At 45.9% G+C, this 15,784-nt stretch overlaps 9 protein-coding genes across 9 annotated transcripts; 7 read left to right on the forward strand and 2 right to left on the reverse strand.

Moving 5' to 3' along the window:
* Positions 1-117: 117 nt before the first annotated feature.
* On the forward strand, positions 118-1,696 carry V865_007809 (uncharacterized protein; the record flags this gene model as incomplete). Its single annotated transcript, XM_066231551.1, has 5 exons — positions 118-155; positions 241-301; positions 416-651; positions 777-1,044; positions 1,109-1,696. The coding sequence occupies 5 exons, from the start codon at positions 118-120 to the stop codon at positions 1,694-1,696; spliced, it is 1,191 nt and encodes a 396-aa protein (XP_066087648.1).
* A 568-nt stretch (positions 1,697-2,264) lies between these two features.
* Positions 2,265-2,783, forward strand: V865_007810 (uncharacterized protein; the record flags this gene model as incomplete). The annotated part of the gene is made up of 1 exon (XM_066231552.1): positions 2,265-2,783. One exon carries the CDS (start codon positions 2,265-2,267, stop codon positions 2,781-2,783), a length of 519 nt encoding a protein of 172 aa, XP_066087649.1.
* Positions 2,784-3,061: 278 nt separating this feature from the next.
* On the forward strand, positions 3,062-5,389 carry V865_007811 (OPT family small oligopeptide transporter; the record flags this gene model as incomplete). The annotated part of the gene is made up of 1 exon (XM_066231553.1): positions 3,062-5,389. One exon carries the CDS (start codon positions 3,062-3,064, stop codon positions 5,387-5,389), a length of 2,328 nt encoding a protein of 775 aa, XP_066087650.1.
* Positions 5,390-6,131: 742 nt separating this feature from the next.
* On the forward strand, positions 6,132-7,175 carry V865_007812 (uncharacterized protein; the record flags this gene model as incomplete). The annotated part of the gene is made up of 1 exon (XM_066231554.1): positions 6,132-7,175. One exon carries the CDS (start codon positions 6,132-6,134, stop codon positions 7,173-7,175), a length of 1,044 nt encoding a protein of 347 aa, XP_066087651.1.
* Positions 7,176-7,798: 623 nt separating this feature from the next.
* Positions 7,799-9,460, forward strand: V865_007813 (uncharacterized protein; the record flags this gene model as incomplete). Its single annotated transcript, XM_066231555.1, has 1 exon — positions 7,799-9,460. One exon carries the CDS (start codon positions 7,799-7,801, stop codon positions 9,458-9,460), a length of 1,662 nt encoding a protein of 553 aa, XP_066087652.1.
* An 830-nt stretch (positions 9,461-10,290) lies between these two features.
* Positions 10,291-11,394, forward strand: V865_007814 (uncharacterized protein; the record flags this gene model as incomplete). The annotated part of the gene is made up of 1 exon (XM_066231556.1): positions 10,291-11,394. One exon carries the CDS (start codon positions 10,291-10,293, stop codon positions 11,392-11,394), a length of 1,104 nt encoding a protein of 367 aa, XP_066087653.1.
* Positions 11,395-12,349: 955 nt separating this feature from the next.
* On the forward strand, positions 12,350-13,087 carry V865_007815 (uncharacterized protein; the record flags this gene model as incomplete). Its single annotated transcript, XM_066231557.1, has 1 exon — positions 12,350-13,087. One exon carries the CDS (start codon positions 12,350-12,352, stop codon positions 13,085-13,087), a length of 738 nt encoding a protein of 245 aa, XP_066087654.1.
* Positions 13,088-13,241: 154 nt separating this feature from the next.
* On the reverse strand, positions 13,242-14,794 carry V865_007816 (uncharacterized protein; the record flags this gene model as incomplete). Its single annotated transcript, XM_066231558.1, has 6 exons — positions 13,242-13,466; positions 13,590-13,715; positions 13,794-13,834; positions 13,922-14,417; positions 14,492-14,615; positions 14,685-14,794. 6 exons carry the CDS (start codon positions 14,792-14,794, stop codon positions 13,242-13,244), a joined length of 1,122 nt encoding a protein of 373 aa, XP_066087655.1.
* Positions 14,795-14,907: 113 nt separating this feature from the next.
* V865_007817 (uncharacterized protein) lies at positions 14,908-15,657 on the reverse strand (the record flags this gene model as incomplete). The annotated part of the gene is made up of 5 exons (XM_066231559.1): positions 14,908-14,980; positions 15,036-15,164; positions 15,227-15,343; positions 15,403-15,482; positions 15,544-15,657. The coding sequence occupies 5 exons, from the start codon at positions 15,655-15,657 to the stop codon at positions 14,908-14,910; spliced, it is 513 nt and encodes a 170-aa protein (XP_066087656.1).
* Between the last annotated feature and the right edge of the window lie 127 nt (positions 15,658-15,784).

Genomic DNA, 15,784 nt, shown 5'->3' on the forward strand with positions numbered 1-15,784 from the left:
GTGAAGAGACTGCATTATCGAGATCATAATCTATCGATACTTGGCTTCCAACTTCCGGTGAGGTGAATTTAACCACACTACTCATTCTCTTCTAACATCACTCAAGCAGATCAGAGTATGTTGGAGTACATATATATTTGTAGACATGGGTTCAGGTGAGTAACATGATACATACTATACTACCTGCAGTGTATCATCCGATATACGTCGTCGTTCTGATCTGATTTATCTCTGTTTTAGGTCAAATTGGATAGATCCAAGCATCAAAACCTCTCCAACAGGACTGAATAGGGATCCACCCGTAAGTCAAACGACTCTCTCTTATATCTCGTCTGTATCTACACCATATCTCGATCTTAATATGTGTCTGAATCTGGAACTGATCATTGACATTGTCATCCTCATACATTCGCAGCTAGCAGTCTACGGCCTCGAGCAATCCCAACATCTCTCTTCATTCCTGTCTGACCCTTCCAAAACTCATCCATACCCTATACCAGAATTGGTATTCTCAAGTCCATTCTATAGATGTATAGAAACTTCTTTACCTACCGCTCAAAAATTGGGTCTGATCGATGGACACGAACATAGTGAGGGGAAGGGGAAAGGTAGAGAAGGAGGAGTGAGGTTGGAACATGGTGTAGCTGAATGGTGAGTTCTCGCGTTACTTCATAAATAGACCAGACCAAATTATGACTGGACTACCTGATCGCTATCACGATGGATACTTGGAGAGGAGAAATGAGTCTAACTGCTAATATGAATACTCTCTCCAGGTACTCCCCCGTCCTGCCCAATACAGGACTTCATCCCCGACCATCCCATTCCGAACATCTCTCGCAGTACTTCCCCCCAAAATCTCTCAACTCGTCATACCGATCCACAGTCTTCCCCTCGCGGAAAGGCGAGTCTTTCAAAGAATTGCATGATCGAGCGGAACTTTTCGTGGAAAGTTGGATAAGTAAAATCGAAGAATTGCATCCTGAGGTGAAGAGCGTGGTGATCTTTGCTCATGCGGCGAGTCTAATTGCGCTGGGACGAGCGGTGAGTGACGCAATGGTGTTTACTTTACAGTTGCATACTGATGATCGTTCAATTTTACTCTTAGCTCACTGGCGATCGCACACTAAACGTCGTAGCTGGCTGCGCTTCCACCTCATTATATCAACGTAAACGACCCTCTACCTCAGAATCGTTCGAGTCGACCCTACAGCCTCACAGACAACCTTTTGATTCTCGTCCTCCCTCTTCTCTGGGATTCACCTCGGTCGATTCACCTGCTTTTGGTGGTGGACTGGCACCTCCCTCACCTGCATTCGGGAGTTTGTCAGGTACAGCTACTCCGCCAGCTTTCGCACCTCTCTCAAGACCACCTTCTCCCCTTCCCCGTTCGACCGGATCCCAAGTTGTACCTTGTGGAGTAGGTGAATGGGAGATAGTATGGAATGGAAGAGCGGACTATCTTCCCAATGGTATAGAAAGAGATTGGAGCTTCAAAGATGCTCTAGTGAAAGATGATGGAGAGGTCATTAATGATAAAGGTGATGGTGGACTTTTTTCTGAGAAGGATTTGTTACCTCAAGGATTGGCTGATGGCGCAGAGAAGTGGCTGAGGAGAGGTAGACCGCCTTTTAATACCGGTGGAGAAGGGAAGAAGGGAAGTATAGGGCTGGGTATAGGTTCAGCCAGGATGTAGATTTGTGGAATGGTTGCGACTTTGGTAAGCATGTATAACTTGATCATGACGCATGTATCGATAGAAAGGCGTATATTCTCGAAATGGAATGAGAGGTCATACAGTTTGTGTACAGTACAGTGTAATTAGGCATCGACCAACAATTTGAAAACATATCATCCTATATACATGCTGGGACCGATACCCTCCCTCAGCGGCTTTCAGGAGTAATCAGTTAGCAAGCATCATATCGACCATATAAGGTATGACGACTCGGACAATCGAAGCATACAGTATGTATCTTGTTTGGGCCATCCTTTCAGAATATTGGCAAGAATGGACCAAAATTGAGAGTCACGAAGCACAGTTTTGATCCTAATTTGGTATATGAATATATATATATATATATATATATATATCAGGTGATCATGCCTGGTTTTCCTTTTTGTTTTTCTGTTATAACACTGATTGCCACCTACTACCCCCTAATTCTTCTATTGTGTGATCTGAGCTAAAAATGGGAGATGAGAACACATAGCTGGAGATTCTTCTCAATCCAAAAATCGCCACTACCAGTCGAGATACGATCATGACTGATACCTCTGATATCCTCAAGAGACATTTCGACATATTGACGAGCACCATCGCCAATACCCAGCTATCTTCTCTTTCAAAACAACCTCTAGAAGATAAACGAAGGGCCTTGCAAGATATATATGGGATTGAACGAAAGAACGATTTGGAATCTTTCTTAAATGAGATAGTCACTGATATATCCAAGTATCAATATCATGACGGAAGTTCTTGGAGAGAAGTATTGGATCGCGTACAGTACAGCGTTACATTTTCATCCTCCTCAAATGATCAGGAAGAGGAAAATGAGGATCAGAGAGCAAAAGAGGGGGATATGATGATTTATGCAGATTCGGCCGAAATTTTCAATATGATTTGGGAGGAAAAGACTACTAGATTGCGCTTGAGTGATGTTCCAGCCCAATCAAGAGATAAGGAATATTATAAGAAGGTTGAAGTTAGGATGGATAGAGCTGGTAATACGTCTAGGTGGAAATTGAGTATCAAACCTGTAGAAATAGACCATACATCATGATTATAAGGTGCAGACTCCGGTAAACCCGACATATAGAGCCATAAAAAAGAATTCCTAGTGAAATCCTGAGTCGGGGCAAGGTCGCTAATCTCGTATCAGATTATCGGCCGATAAGGCACCACTGACGTGTGCTCTGCCCAAAATAACCTTATGGGCCGATATGCGACATATTCTCACGACGGTCCTCGTCTAGATCCTCGTCCGGAGATGGGGATATAAACCAGAAAAGAGAGAGCTAAGCATGTAATGTCGATCCCTCATCACCACTATTAGATGATATGCGTGAGCTGGCTGTCGACATAGAGGCCATCTCGCCTCACCCGACGCCCACGTATGAGGACGGCCACGATGAGCCTCAGGATCCAGACTCGGAGAAACAGGCCTCACCTGATGATAGTAATGCCTCTTCGCTCTCGACGCGGGCTGCCATCGACTTCCAACAGGACGACATCCGAGACTCCATCGGTGCGGTGGACGAGCAGGATATCTCGCCCAATACCGTGCGGATGTGGACTTTGCTCTTGGTTCTCTCGACAGTCATCTCTGGCATCGATGCGCTATTCCAGCTGCGCTACCCTACCGTCTCGGTCGCCAGCATCGTCGCCGTCCTCGTCGCCTGGCCGGTCGGCGCCGCATGGTCCATCTGGCTCCCCAACTGGTCTCTCCCGATCGGAGGGGGCCGACAACTGAGCCTGAACAATACCCGCTTCAACCGCAAGGAGCTCGGCTGCGTGCTCATGTTTGTCAACGTCTGCATTGCGGCCAATCTCACCAACACGCTCATTGTCGAGCAGATCAAGTACTTCAAGGTCGAGCTCGGTCTAGGCAAGATGATCTTCTACAACCTCGGGCTGTACATCACCTCGTGGGGGTGGACCGGTTTGACTCACAGCATCCTCGTGCGGCCCGCCAATATGATCTGGCCGGGCGTCGTGGGCCAGCTTGCGCTCGTCACCAACATTGATCGGATCAACAGGCGGCTCAAGCCAAATCCGGGCGACTACGACGGCAAGACGTGGAAGATCTCGCCCATGGGCATGTTCGGCATCGTCTTTGCCCTCTCGTTTGTCTACTACTGGATCTCGGGCCTTGTCTTCCCTGCTCTCGCCTACATCGGCGCCTTCATCTCGTGGAGTGCCCCGAACAATGCTACCTTGAGCCAAATATTTGGCGTCAAGACCGGCCTCGGCCTCATGCCTCTAGCCTTCGACTGGTCTCAGATCTCCAACCTATCCAACCCTCTCCTCACCCCGTTCTGGGCCGCCTCTTGCGTCTTTGGGGCTTTCGCGTTCTGGGGATGGGTCGTTCTGCCCGCATTGTACTACACCAACACCTGGCAGTCGGGTCATTTTCCGATCATGACCAACAGCCTCTACACCGTTACAGGCAAGGCTTACGACGTCACCAAGGTGGTCAACAAGGACTGGACGCTGGACGAAGCGGCGTACAAGAAGTACAGCCCGCTCATGTTGCCGGCAGCCTTCGTCTTGAACTCGGCGCTCGGCGTCGCATCATTTGCCTCGGTCATCCTGGACCTCGCCATGAATTGGCGCAAGGACGTGTGGGAGCCCTTCAGAGATCGCAACGCCGATATCACCGCGGTCGATGAGGGACAGAAACGGGACAGAGAGAAGGTGGTTCCGTTGTGGCTGTACGGCGCTGCATCAGTCATTGGAATTGTGTTTGGCATCATCTTTGTGGAGGTCTGGAAGAAGGAGACCCAAGTGGGGGCCGGCGCATTCTTCGTCTCAATCATCATCGCCGCAGTGCTCTTCCTCCCTCTCGCCATCATCGAGGCCCGCGCCAACATCACGCTCAACCTCAACATCTTCCTCGAGATGGTCAGCGGCTTCTGGCTGCCAGGAAAACCCATTGCTTGCATGTACTTTGCCACTTCTGGTTTTGCGACGCTGCAACATGCCATGCACCAATCGCAGTCTATGAAGATGGCTCACTATCTCGCCGTCCCGCCACGCACTGCCGCTCTGATCGTCTTCCTCTCCGGCGTTTGGTCGTCGCTTGTCAATTGCTCGGTGACCTGGTGGGCCCTTCGCCACACCGCCAATGTTTGCACCTCAGCGGCTGAGAACAATTTTGTCTGCCGGACAGCCAAGACATCCTTCAGCACGCACATCATGTGGGGGCTGCTCGGCTCAAAGGTCTTCACAAAGGGAGGTCGGTATGTCGAAATCTACTACTTTTTGTTCGCGGCGGCGGCCGTGACGACGATGGTCTTCATCATGCGCCGGCGCTTCCCAGACTCGAAGTGGGCGTTGGTCAGTCCGACCTTGATCATGAATGCCGGTACCCTGTTGCCCAAGAACACCGGCATCAACTTCTCGTCATGGTTCCTCGTCGCCTTTGTCTTTGGGTACCTCATCCACAAGAAGAAGACAGCATGGTGGCGCAAGTACAACATGATCACAGCCACGGCGCTCGATTCCGGTGTCGCCATTGCCGTTATCCTCATCTACTTTGCCATCACGTACACCGGTGCCGGGGCGCATATCAGTTGGTGGGGCACAAAGGTCCAGAACGCGGGGTGTGACGCGAATGGTTGCGCCCATTTGAGCATAGAGAGCCTCGTCAAGCCGACGGGGTGGTAGATAGATAGATGCATTCAATAAGTCTTCGTCCGGTGCCCGAATCTCGCTCGGACATCGCTCGGCTATCCTTCTGAAATGTGTAGGCCACCGTGGAAGAGGTCTGCGTATGCCACTGTGCAGGACTGTCCTCCAGATCTTGCTGGAGAGCGTCGCAATCTCCAGACTTGGGTTAGTGGGTCGCTTCGAGCATTCACGATCCCGCCCATCTTGAGGCTTCGTCAATATGGTCAATCAAGGGATTGGTCTCAGATGTTGACTTGGTCTGCGTGACTTCGTGAGCTCGGTGACTATTCGTTAGGACTACACCCCACCTGAGCAGTGATTCATTCAGATCACGGATTGTACAGCTCTGTAATACCACCGTGAGCCATTAAGTTTTGATGCAGTCTATGACATAGGTCTCGGTCAGAAGTTATTCAAGATCAAAGGATTGCAGGGTTTGTAAGATCGCATGATGCAACGTGAAAGCGAAGGCATGGTGGCTCAAGGCCTTGCATGTTTCAAAGTTATGGCTCTTCGCCGATCATATCGGTTTTGACTGGACTCAAATGTAAGAAGCATATATCAGACTTGGACATAGGAAATACGAAGATAGTTCTTTGATGTCATGCATGTATATACTCACGAAGACAGCCATATATATATATATATATAGTAGTCCACAGCAAGGGGAAAATACCCCTTGAAGATCATCCTCCTGATATATTTCCCTTTCTGTCCACTCGTCTGAGCTCATGATACAATGGCGACTCATCTATCTTTATCCTCTGACGAAAGCACCTCGATTGGTAATCCTACTAGGGAGATGTCTTCTAAGGAGACGACCATCTACGACGACCAATTCAATAATCTCGTTAAGACCCTCACCCATGATGCATTGATAAACGCCAAGAAGAATTTCTTGATCAGAGCGACCGAGACCGAGGAGTCTGATGTCAAAGACTATCTATCCTGTAAGATCACTTCAAATGAACCATACAGAAAGTATCTGGAATCTTTCCTATCAAATGCTTTTGAAGGTGTTAATAAGCATTATGGAAATGATCGCGAAGAAGAAAGAATAAAAGCTTTAAGCAATCTTGATCTCAGCGTGGATGTGAGTCATTCGACTGGTATCAGGAATATAAATGCGGATTCGTCGAAGATATATCGAGATATATACCGTTCCCTAGATAAGGGGCAGTCCGATATTACCCATATCTCCAAACAAGCTTTCGATGGAGCTTCATGGCAAACCAGAGTTGGCCAAATCCCACAAACGTTCCCATCTCCGCTGACCAAAGCCGTGGAAGAAAGGGGAATCCCAAAAGTCTCGGAACGCCTATTCCAAGATTTATCAAGTAAGCTCCAAAGTTATCGAAATTCATCGATCCAACTTCCCTTCAGAGGTCTATGGTCTACTAAAGATTGGCTGAAACTTACGGAATCCATGCAGCCCAAGGTGCTTGATAAGCTCAATTCCGTACTGCGAGGAAAATGGCAGGTGAAGACCGCAAAGGAATTGACCAGTAATGGATCACTTTTGAAACTTTCAGTCGACCTTGAAGTCACTCCGTCTGAGCTTACTAGCACCGGTCCTGGCCTGGGATCAGAGAAAGAGAGATTCGGTTTCAATGAGGATAGCATCCAATTCAGGATTGCCTCAGATGACGGTTTCTTTAAGGAGATCGATCCGCCCAGATCGGAGAAGTTAAGCGAATTTGTGGATTACAACGATCCGAAATATGATGTCACAGCTCAGAGTATAAAAGAACACGACGAAGCTGAACGACTCAAATGGAGATAATCGGAGCATTCGTTATACAGTGGCACTCTGTACTTAGTTCAAGTGCCCATTCTAGAGGTGCATGGATATTCACCTTCAGTGTTCGACTATGAAACCTTTCCTCAGTTGTTAAATCATTGGCATATGTAAGACATTGCGATGATCTATGCATGTATACAAGTGACCGTGCCCTATGATAATTCAATTTCGTTTGCAGAAAGACCATCTTTTGCCTGATGATAAAATCGCCACGTCCGCTGATTGATACTTTGCCTACATAGTCCGTCGAATATCACCGAGATACTTGCAGTATACTCCCGAAGCTTTTTTCTCAAGGCAGCTTGTATGCACTATAAACCAGGGACAATGAACGAGAAAGTTTTGTGTTGAATGGTGACCCCTTGGGTCTTAGCGAGTTGCAATTTTGCGTAACCCTTCTTTTCTGCTCAGCTTGCGACAAAGGTGACACTTGAAATAGAAGCGAAGGATGAGATTCTGACTCAGAGATGGGGGGGAGAGCCGATGAGGTCGGATTAAATCGTGTTTACCTCGATTGAAATACAGATACTGTACACTTGCGTATCACTGAATATCAACATCTATTGTCCAATCTCTTGTTCAGCTTTAACGACTTTATCATCAAGATGTCCAACACAACCAATACTCCCACTACCGCCACCCAGGATATCTCCAGACCCTACTCATCCTTATCTACTCTAGACAGAACGCTTTCCCTCATCTCTCGATCCTTCTCAGACCCAATCGCATCCCTCAAATGGCTGTTAGGTCAACCTGCCTCCCAATCCCATACGATCAATCAGACTGACTACGATAGGTTACTTGAAGAAATGCAAGAATTACGTCTGGCTTCGGAGACCTATAAGAGATTCTCAGAAGATAAGACAAAGGATTATACCGCTCTGTATGAGAAGTATCAAAATTTACAAAATGAGAACGATAATCTACGTCAAAGTCATTCCACGTCTTCAAATTCGATTTCAGGTGAAGGGAGGCAGATGACGAAATCTCATAATTCCACTAGATCGTGGCGAGGAGTGGGTGATTCGGCTTTTGAATCAGGTTTGAAGAAGGAGGGAAGGGAGGTGGAGAGAGATGAATGGGAAGTGGCGAAATTAGATTTGAAAGGTGATCCAATAACCTTGAGAGAACAAGATGATACCAAAGATGAGGAGAAAGACAAAGGCAATGCTTATATTCTTTCTTCTGAAGGAGAGCAACGAGAACGAGAAAAGGAATCAGCACAAGGTGGATTATCGGATATGCAATTGAAAAGTTTGATTTCAAATGCCAGAAAAATCGATCATCTAATCACAAATACCATCGGATCGATCCAATCCCAAATCACCGAAGAGCGATTGAAAATGATCGATCGAGATGAAATTACCAATAGAGTCCTTGATGATTCGTACAAATTGTATAAGGTCAAGAATGATCTATTGTCTAATCCTAATCCGAACGATGGGCAATTAAGGAAATTCGTTGAAGAAGTTCTAAGCGATAATATTAGACAATCCTTCGAATGGGATGATAAGATATCCCTCAATCACACATTCGACAAAATTTCGTTGGAAAGTACTTCTAAAATTCAAGAAGACGGGGTACATGTATTTCTCCCTAGTTCCATACAGTCCAACGACCCTACCAGTGATAGTATGTGCAAGAGATATGAAAAGGTCATTAGTCTACCTAAGTTCCATACCTCCCAAGTAAGAGAATACTTTTCAGATGCCGAGAGGTATTTTGAAAGTGAGACAGCCAATAGATTGACCGAAAGTGTAATTTCTCAAGCTCAATCACATCTAACTTGCGATATCCCTTCCAACGAAGGTGGTAAATGGTATAAAGATACGAGAACAGTTGTGAGGAATTATATCACTGATGTGATGGTTGGAGAGAGGGGAAAGAGGGAATTGCAGGGTAGAGTAGGTCAAGGTACACAACGATCCATCTCTATTGGTGTCACTCCCATCAATCCCGCCACTCCAGAGAGTCAGGTCGGGAGTAATCGTAAGGCGGGAACGACCACGCTCTCGTTGGCGTGGAAATCCGTAGATGGATATTTTGAGAAACTTCCATTGCCTACTCATCTCACCATTGATCCGCACCCACACTCGGACGATCAAGAATCACACATAGTCGAAGAGAACAAGCCTGCTGAGAGAAGACATGAGACCTACAAGGTGATGAATGGAAGAGCCGTGAGGTTCATGGAATTTGAGGAGAGGGGCTCTGCGAGTGAACGGAATGGGATGAGAGGTAAAAGGGACTCAGAGTTGTTTGCTTAATCAACAGCATGAATGAAAAAGGATAGATGTATCTCAATAAGTATTCTCAACAGTAGGATTGTTTATGTACATACTACAGAACATGAGAAAGACCATGTACTTGTACATACAGTACGCACACATTATGCTTATTGACAATGCGGAAAAGTGAGAATTTTGGACATAAAAGACCAAGAGATGATTGCAGATCCGGAGAAGACAGTGTCTCAAACCGTGATACATAGCCATATTTCCTTGTTGTCAGATTGGCGTGCATACGGGCGCCGAGAAAATACCGATCTCCAGTACCTGGAAAGGGTAAGAAGTTGAAGTCTTGAAACAGCGAAGAAAACAGAACAAGTCTTCTTGAATTGGGACAATAGCAAGAAGAAACTCATGATGGTCATCAGACTCAGAAAAGGTTGTGCAGATTTCTTAGGCTTGACGCCACAGCATCAAAGTGAAGAAGGGGATGAGCAAACTTGCGGAGTGTCTTCGGGCAGGAAGGCATAAGGTTTTTGAGGGGTGCAACACTTCTCATGGGGGAGGAAGATGAGCCACCATCTGGTGGCAGTTCTCAAGAGATCAAAGGATTAATGACTTCTTTACCGCCGAAGGCGAATGGCCTAGACTGCACTTTGACGTCAGAGCTTGATGAAGGCGCATCCACAGAGCTTCTGAAAATCGTAAGTCGACCCCTCATGACATTTTGTGATCACATGCATATAAATACCTCCTTGAGCGATGTCTTCGGCTTATTTCCCTCATTTCAACTCACCTACATCTTGCGACTATCCTTGGTCATACATACACTGTATGACCCAGTATCGATACGATTATAGATCCACACCATGAATACCTCACAAGCCTCCTCAGGATCAACTGCACATACCAGTACCGGTAAGATATCAATCAAGGATTGGAACTCGCTGGAATTGGGCACCAAGTCAGACCCAAGTACCTTGGAGACGTTCTTTGTGAGAAAGAGTAACGAACTGAGCGATAAGATCGTGCGGACTCGTATCACTGGAGAAAGGTCAGAGGACACTGCTCTGCATGACGCTTTAGGTCAAGAGCGTGAGCGTGAGACGTTCATTATCGAAATGGCCAACCGTCTACAGGTCAGGAGCGAGGCAGATGAAGTAGTCAAAAGAGCGATTGGCGGAACAAGTAAAGCATTGCTAGCTGCCCGAAAGACTATCGACGATATCCTCAATGCAGGTCGAGAAATGGAAATCAGTTCGGAAGTCCGCTCGAGCGGCCTGGTCAAGTTCTCAATACATTCACCAGCTGTCGAGCGCGATGATCCAGGTTCAGTCTCTTCCTGGACAGGCCTAGTCAAACCGCTCGGATCATTGAAAGACGGTAACTCGACCAAATACAGCGATTTCTCCAAAAGACTATCAGATCTCCAAAAAGCTAAGATACCGGACATAGTCAGTAAACTTGCAGACCAACTAAGAGCTGAATTGACCAAGGACGAGTCGGTTCTTAGGGAGGCCACCTTAGAAAGGTGCTTTGGGGCTGAATATTTCCCCAAAATGACACTTCAACAGAGAGAAGACAAGTTACAAGAGATGTTTCACAATAAGGATAAATTTTGGTCTGCATGGCCCAAAAGGGATTGGAATCAGATCGGTCATGTAGTTGGCGCCAAGTTCAGTGATTACTTCAGTCAAGCTCTTAGCGAAACGATCGAGGATAAGATATTTCGTCAAACTTCCGAAGTGGGAAGTATGGATAAGGTGTATCTTGAGGTTACCATTAACCCCGAGATCAAGAACCCTCGTAACTCCCTGGATTGTTGTGGGTGGTTATCAACAGACCCCCTGTTGGACAGTAAAAGCGTTTCTATACAACTTCGATCTAAAGATGGGTTCTTCCATAAGTTTCATACTAGGCACTTATCGGACTTTGTGGATTTGAACGATAAGAGGTTTACCAAGGATCTCTGAGAATGGATACTGTAAACTGTACAGAAGAATCTGTGGTATATCTATGTATATAAAGGAAATGATCATACCCGTATGAACAATACCGGATCGGGACTGCAATTACTGTACATGAGCGAGCGAGCCTTGTCGGTGTGGCGCCACAGTCGGACAGCTTCCTGCGATTCTGGATCTGGTCAATCTTGTACTTACTACTGTATCTTGTTCTCGAGCTGTGCGGCAGTCGCATACAGTCCAGTAGACGATAGTCTGGCAAGCAGTATGGACTCATCACCTCTACCTCCATCACTCCTTTCATGTGTGTCTGATGACCATTCGGACAGAGAAGCGATCACCCCGTTGCGATGAGCAATTTCATCAACGACAAATGGTCAGGATGGGGTTGTCGGTCCTACGCTAGGTCTACAACCAGAGGAGACTTCGACTGCCTCACAGATATGTATGATGTCACAGTCGAAGTGTACCTTTTTTGTTCTGGAAAATGTCGCCCCACTCATTGAACAGAAGAAGTTTGTACGATATGAAAGGACAGCGGAATCAATGAATAAATGTCCTCTCAATTCTCAAAGGAGGACGAAAGTCCAGACTCCCATGAGTTCACTCGTCCTGGGATCAAGTCTAGCTTTTGTTTAGCTTATATAGCTCTCACACGTTCAAACTTATCTTGAGATCCTAAATTTTTCTTTATACTCAGATCGTCTCGCTTCAGATATTCTTAAGAGCATTTGTCTCCAATTCCGTCACGTCTTGCGATCAGTTCGAATCTACAGTCAAGAGAATCTCAGAAGAACTGAGGAGTCACGTTACTGAGAAGATTCTAGCGACTCGATACGACATTGACGATCCACCTACGAAGGTACTGTTAGGCGAGAATAGCCCCTATGAGGCATATGCTCAATGGGATATGATCGATGATATACAGCAAACCCCGGAAATCCAGCAGTTACTTGAGGACACGATGATCGATGTCAGAACATCATTGGCTGGTTTGTCTGAAAAACAAGCTCGGAATGTGACTTTCGATGATGCAGTCAGATTCTCCTGTGACAAGCGTCCAGACGGAGATTTAGATCTGAGAATAGATTGTCTCTCTAGTAGTATGGGTGATAACACCACTCGTCTCAACAAGGGGATATACAATACTCACACTGCAACTGTATCGAAGCCAACAATCCAAACCCATTTTGTGGAAGAGGCTCTCCAAAAAGCCGAAAAGGAAGCTGTTCATCCGATTTCTCAACGATTGAGCCACACAGCTGCAGAGAATTTGAAGCTGACCACACAAAGGGTAGATTCCCAATGGGATGCGGAGAATGGGATCTCCACAGTGACAGTTGGTTCGCATGAAAGCCACCGAAAGGACAGAGACCTCAGTTCATGGAGGGAGACAAATTGGGAAGATCTCACCAGCAAAGTCTCGCCCGCTCTTCACAATTGGGTCTTTCGATCGCTCGCTCAAGCTTACAGTCAAAGGGTGGACAAAGACAGACTGTGGCAGGGAACTTTCGGGGGCCTGTATTTGCGATCTGACTTTGGCAAGGTAACCAGAGACAGCAGCACCAATGTTGATCCTGATTTGAACCCTATAGATCTCGTACGATTTGTCTTAGAGTCAGGGGATGGATTCCTCAATGGCTTGGAGGTTCCGAGGACCGTCTTGTTGAGGGAGTTATTGGAGAAAACCTCTAAAGTTTAAGGAAGAAGGAAGAAAGGACCAATTCCTAGGCTCTCATTCCCTTGGGCTAAAATAACATGGACAAGGGAATGCATCTTGATCGTACAGCTACAGCATCATATGCGCAGAGCCCGAGAATAAGTATTACCTATTGCCCTGTTCACTCGCAAATTGTTCATCTTCCAATCTTCTCTCTCAACATCCTCCTCTCTTCACCCAACGTAGCATATTGTTCAGGATTGACCCGAACGTCCAACCACCTCTTCTCGTTACTCCAGAATTTCCACCATGGTGCATTCGATTTCTGCCTCCAGGGGTCCAAAGACATATCTCGAAGTTGTACACGTGTATAGCAGAGATCGTCGAATCCTGAGAAATAAGTTCCGGAGGGTATACATTCCTGCGAACAACACGGACAAATGATATCAGTGTACATCTATACATATAGTATGGATCTGAGCGCCAAACATATGATACTGTATACAGTTTGTGGGGTACTCGTACTCGACCAAGGACCACTCACATAAGGGTCAATTCCTGGGTATCTAGCTCGTGTGAAATTGTTATCTGCCTTGATCTCTTCGAGACATTCTTTCTTGCTTTGAGGCAGCTTCAGGAAAGGATCTCGTTTGAATAAGGATGAGATCCACTATATATGCATGAATATCAAAGACAAGTCAGCAGAAGAACAAAGATAGAGACAGTATTTTGGATGATCACGACTTACGTGAGATTCAACTTCATAGGTAATAGCTGGAACGAAGAAAGCTAAAAAAGAGTAACTCAATCAGTACACAGTCGATCTCGTCGCCATGATCATATCTGATAAAAAAGAAACCATGATCTTTTACTCACGCCTTGTAGCTCCAGTAATAGCGAAATCTCTCTCCTCAAACCTCGAATAAGGTAATATCCCCCTAAACACCAAAGGTAATCTAACATTCTTATATTCCTCACCATCAATAGTCTTCCACTTCTTACGCATATCCAATACCTCCTTCTTGGTCTTGTTAATTTCGATATCGGAATTCGCCAAACACCTGACCAATCCTAAATGTTTTCGTAATTTTGACTCCATGAAATCATATGTACCTCCTCTGTATCCTGTAGCGGTGACTATAGCTCCACATCTAACGTTCTTCACTTCTCCATCACTATTTGTAAATTCAACAGAAAACTTCTCGCTGTTGATTGAAGTAGGATTGACATTTTGGATCATAGCGATTTTTCCTTCTTTGAGAAGTGGTAAGAAATCAGAAGGAGAAGATGGGATTCCTCCTGCGAACTGTGCGAGGGAAAGGTATGGATCAGTTTCAGGTGGTGGAAGACCATGTTCGACATATGTATGCCTCTATATATAGTGGAAGATCTCCCATGTTAGCCTAGACTAACTGATGGATATTCAACAAGGACTAGTCTACCCACCCATCCTGATCGCATCATCTTCCAAAACGCTTTCACCCACTTGGCACCTATAAACGTACAGTGGTAAAACCACATCGTCCAACTATCAATTATTCTACTCGGTCCAAACATTATATCCAAGCGACTTTAATTATCATCTAGTATCAGCTTACAATACATCCCGTACGGTACGATCAATGTGGAAGTCACGCACTTAGCTCCCATCATACCTGGTGGTACGGTCGGTGCAAACCATTTGAGTGGACCTCTAAAAGTCCATATGACCTTCTTACCTCGATTGGCAAGTAAGGCAGCAGTGTCCATCCCACTTTTCCCTCCCCCGACCACTAGGATTGTATCTGCATCTCCTCCGACGGCAGGCTTGTCGGTGGATGAAGATACGGTATTGAGTAGATTGTTGAGTTGATCAGAATATCCTAGAGAAGAGGTGTGATAGGTTGGTATTCGTGAGTCTTTGAATATATCTGGAATGAATGGTTTGCCAAGGTACTACCACTGAGGATCAGTAAGAATGTTATGGTGTGGAAGGGTGATTACAACTTACCCCTGTAGCCAATACGACTTTATCAAACAACCTTTCCTCTTCATCTCCCTCTTTTTTGCCCTCAGCTGAGCTATCCATCCTCTTTTATTCTCCTCTTGAGGTAGTAAGGATATGATCTCAGTATTGAACCTATGTTGTAATGTCACCTCAAGTGTGATAACGAGATGATACAGGACCATAACGATACTCACAAAACCTCCGCTTTATCTTTCACAAAATGATGATAGAAATCTTCCAAGTATCGTCTATACGTTCGAGCGGGTACGACATCACCTTTATGATTTGATGGTTTGGCCATATCCAGTCCACTGAATTTAATGCGTTCCATCAACACCTAGTGATTTCCTAAGTGGATGTTTGCACTCACGAGAAAGTGAATGCACCCCATGGCGAGTTGGTAGTCAAGTCGGGGTATGAATACCTCCAGCATCCTCCGACATCTTCTTCCTATGTCCCATACCTCAGCATATAAGTTACTAATGTAATTGATATAAGGGCGCAGACACACCTTGGCTACTATGGTAACCTTGAACCCATCTTGGATCAGTGTGCGCGCGTTGATCAAGCCAGCTGGACCACAGCCTACGATCAAGACTGTGAGGTCGGTATCTGATTTGGTCATGTCTTGGGTGTGGACATGAGGTGCAGATACATGATTGAAGTGATGATTGCCATGTCCATGTTCACTTTACAGATATCAGTGATGAGTGTTATCTTCGGTGTGTCGGTCATCCTGTACGAGTACTCGT

The sequence above is a fragment of the Kwoniella europaea genome, chromosome 2 (assembly GCF_036810445.1).
Source record: "Kwoniella europaea PYCC6329 chromosome 2, complete sequence".
NCBI classification, from domain to species: Eukaryota; Fungi; Basidiomycota; class Tremellomycetes; order Tremellales; family Cryptococcaceae; genus Kwoniella; species Kwoniella europaea.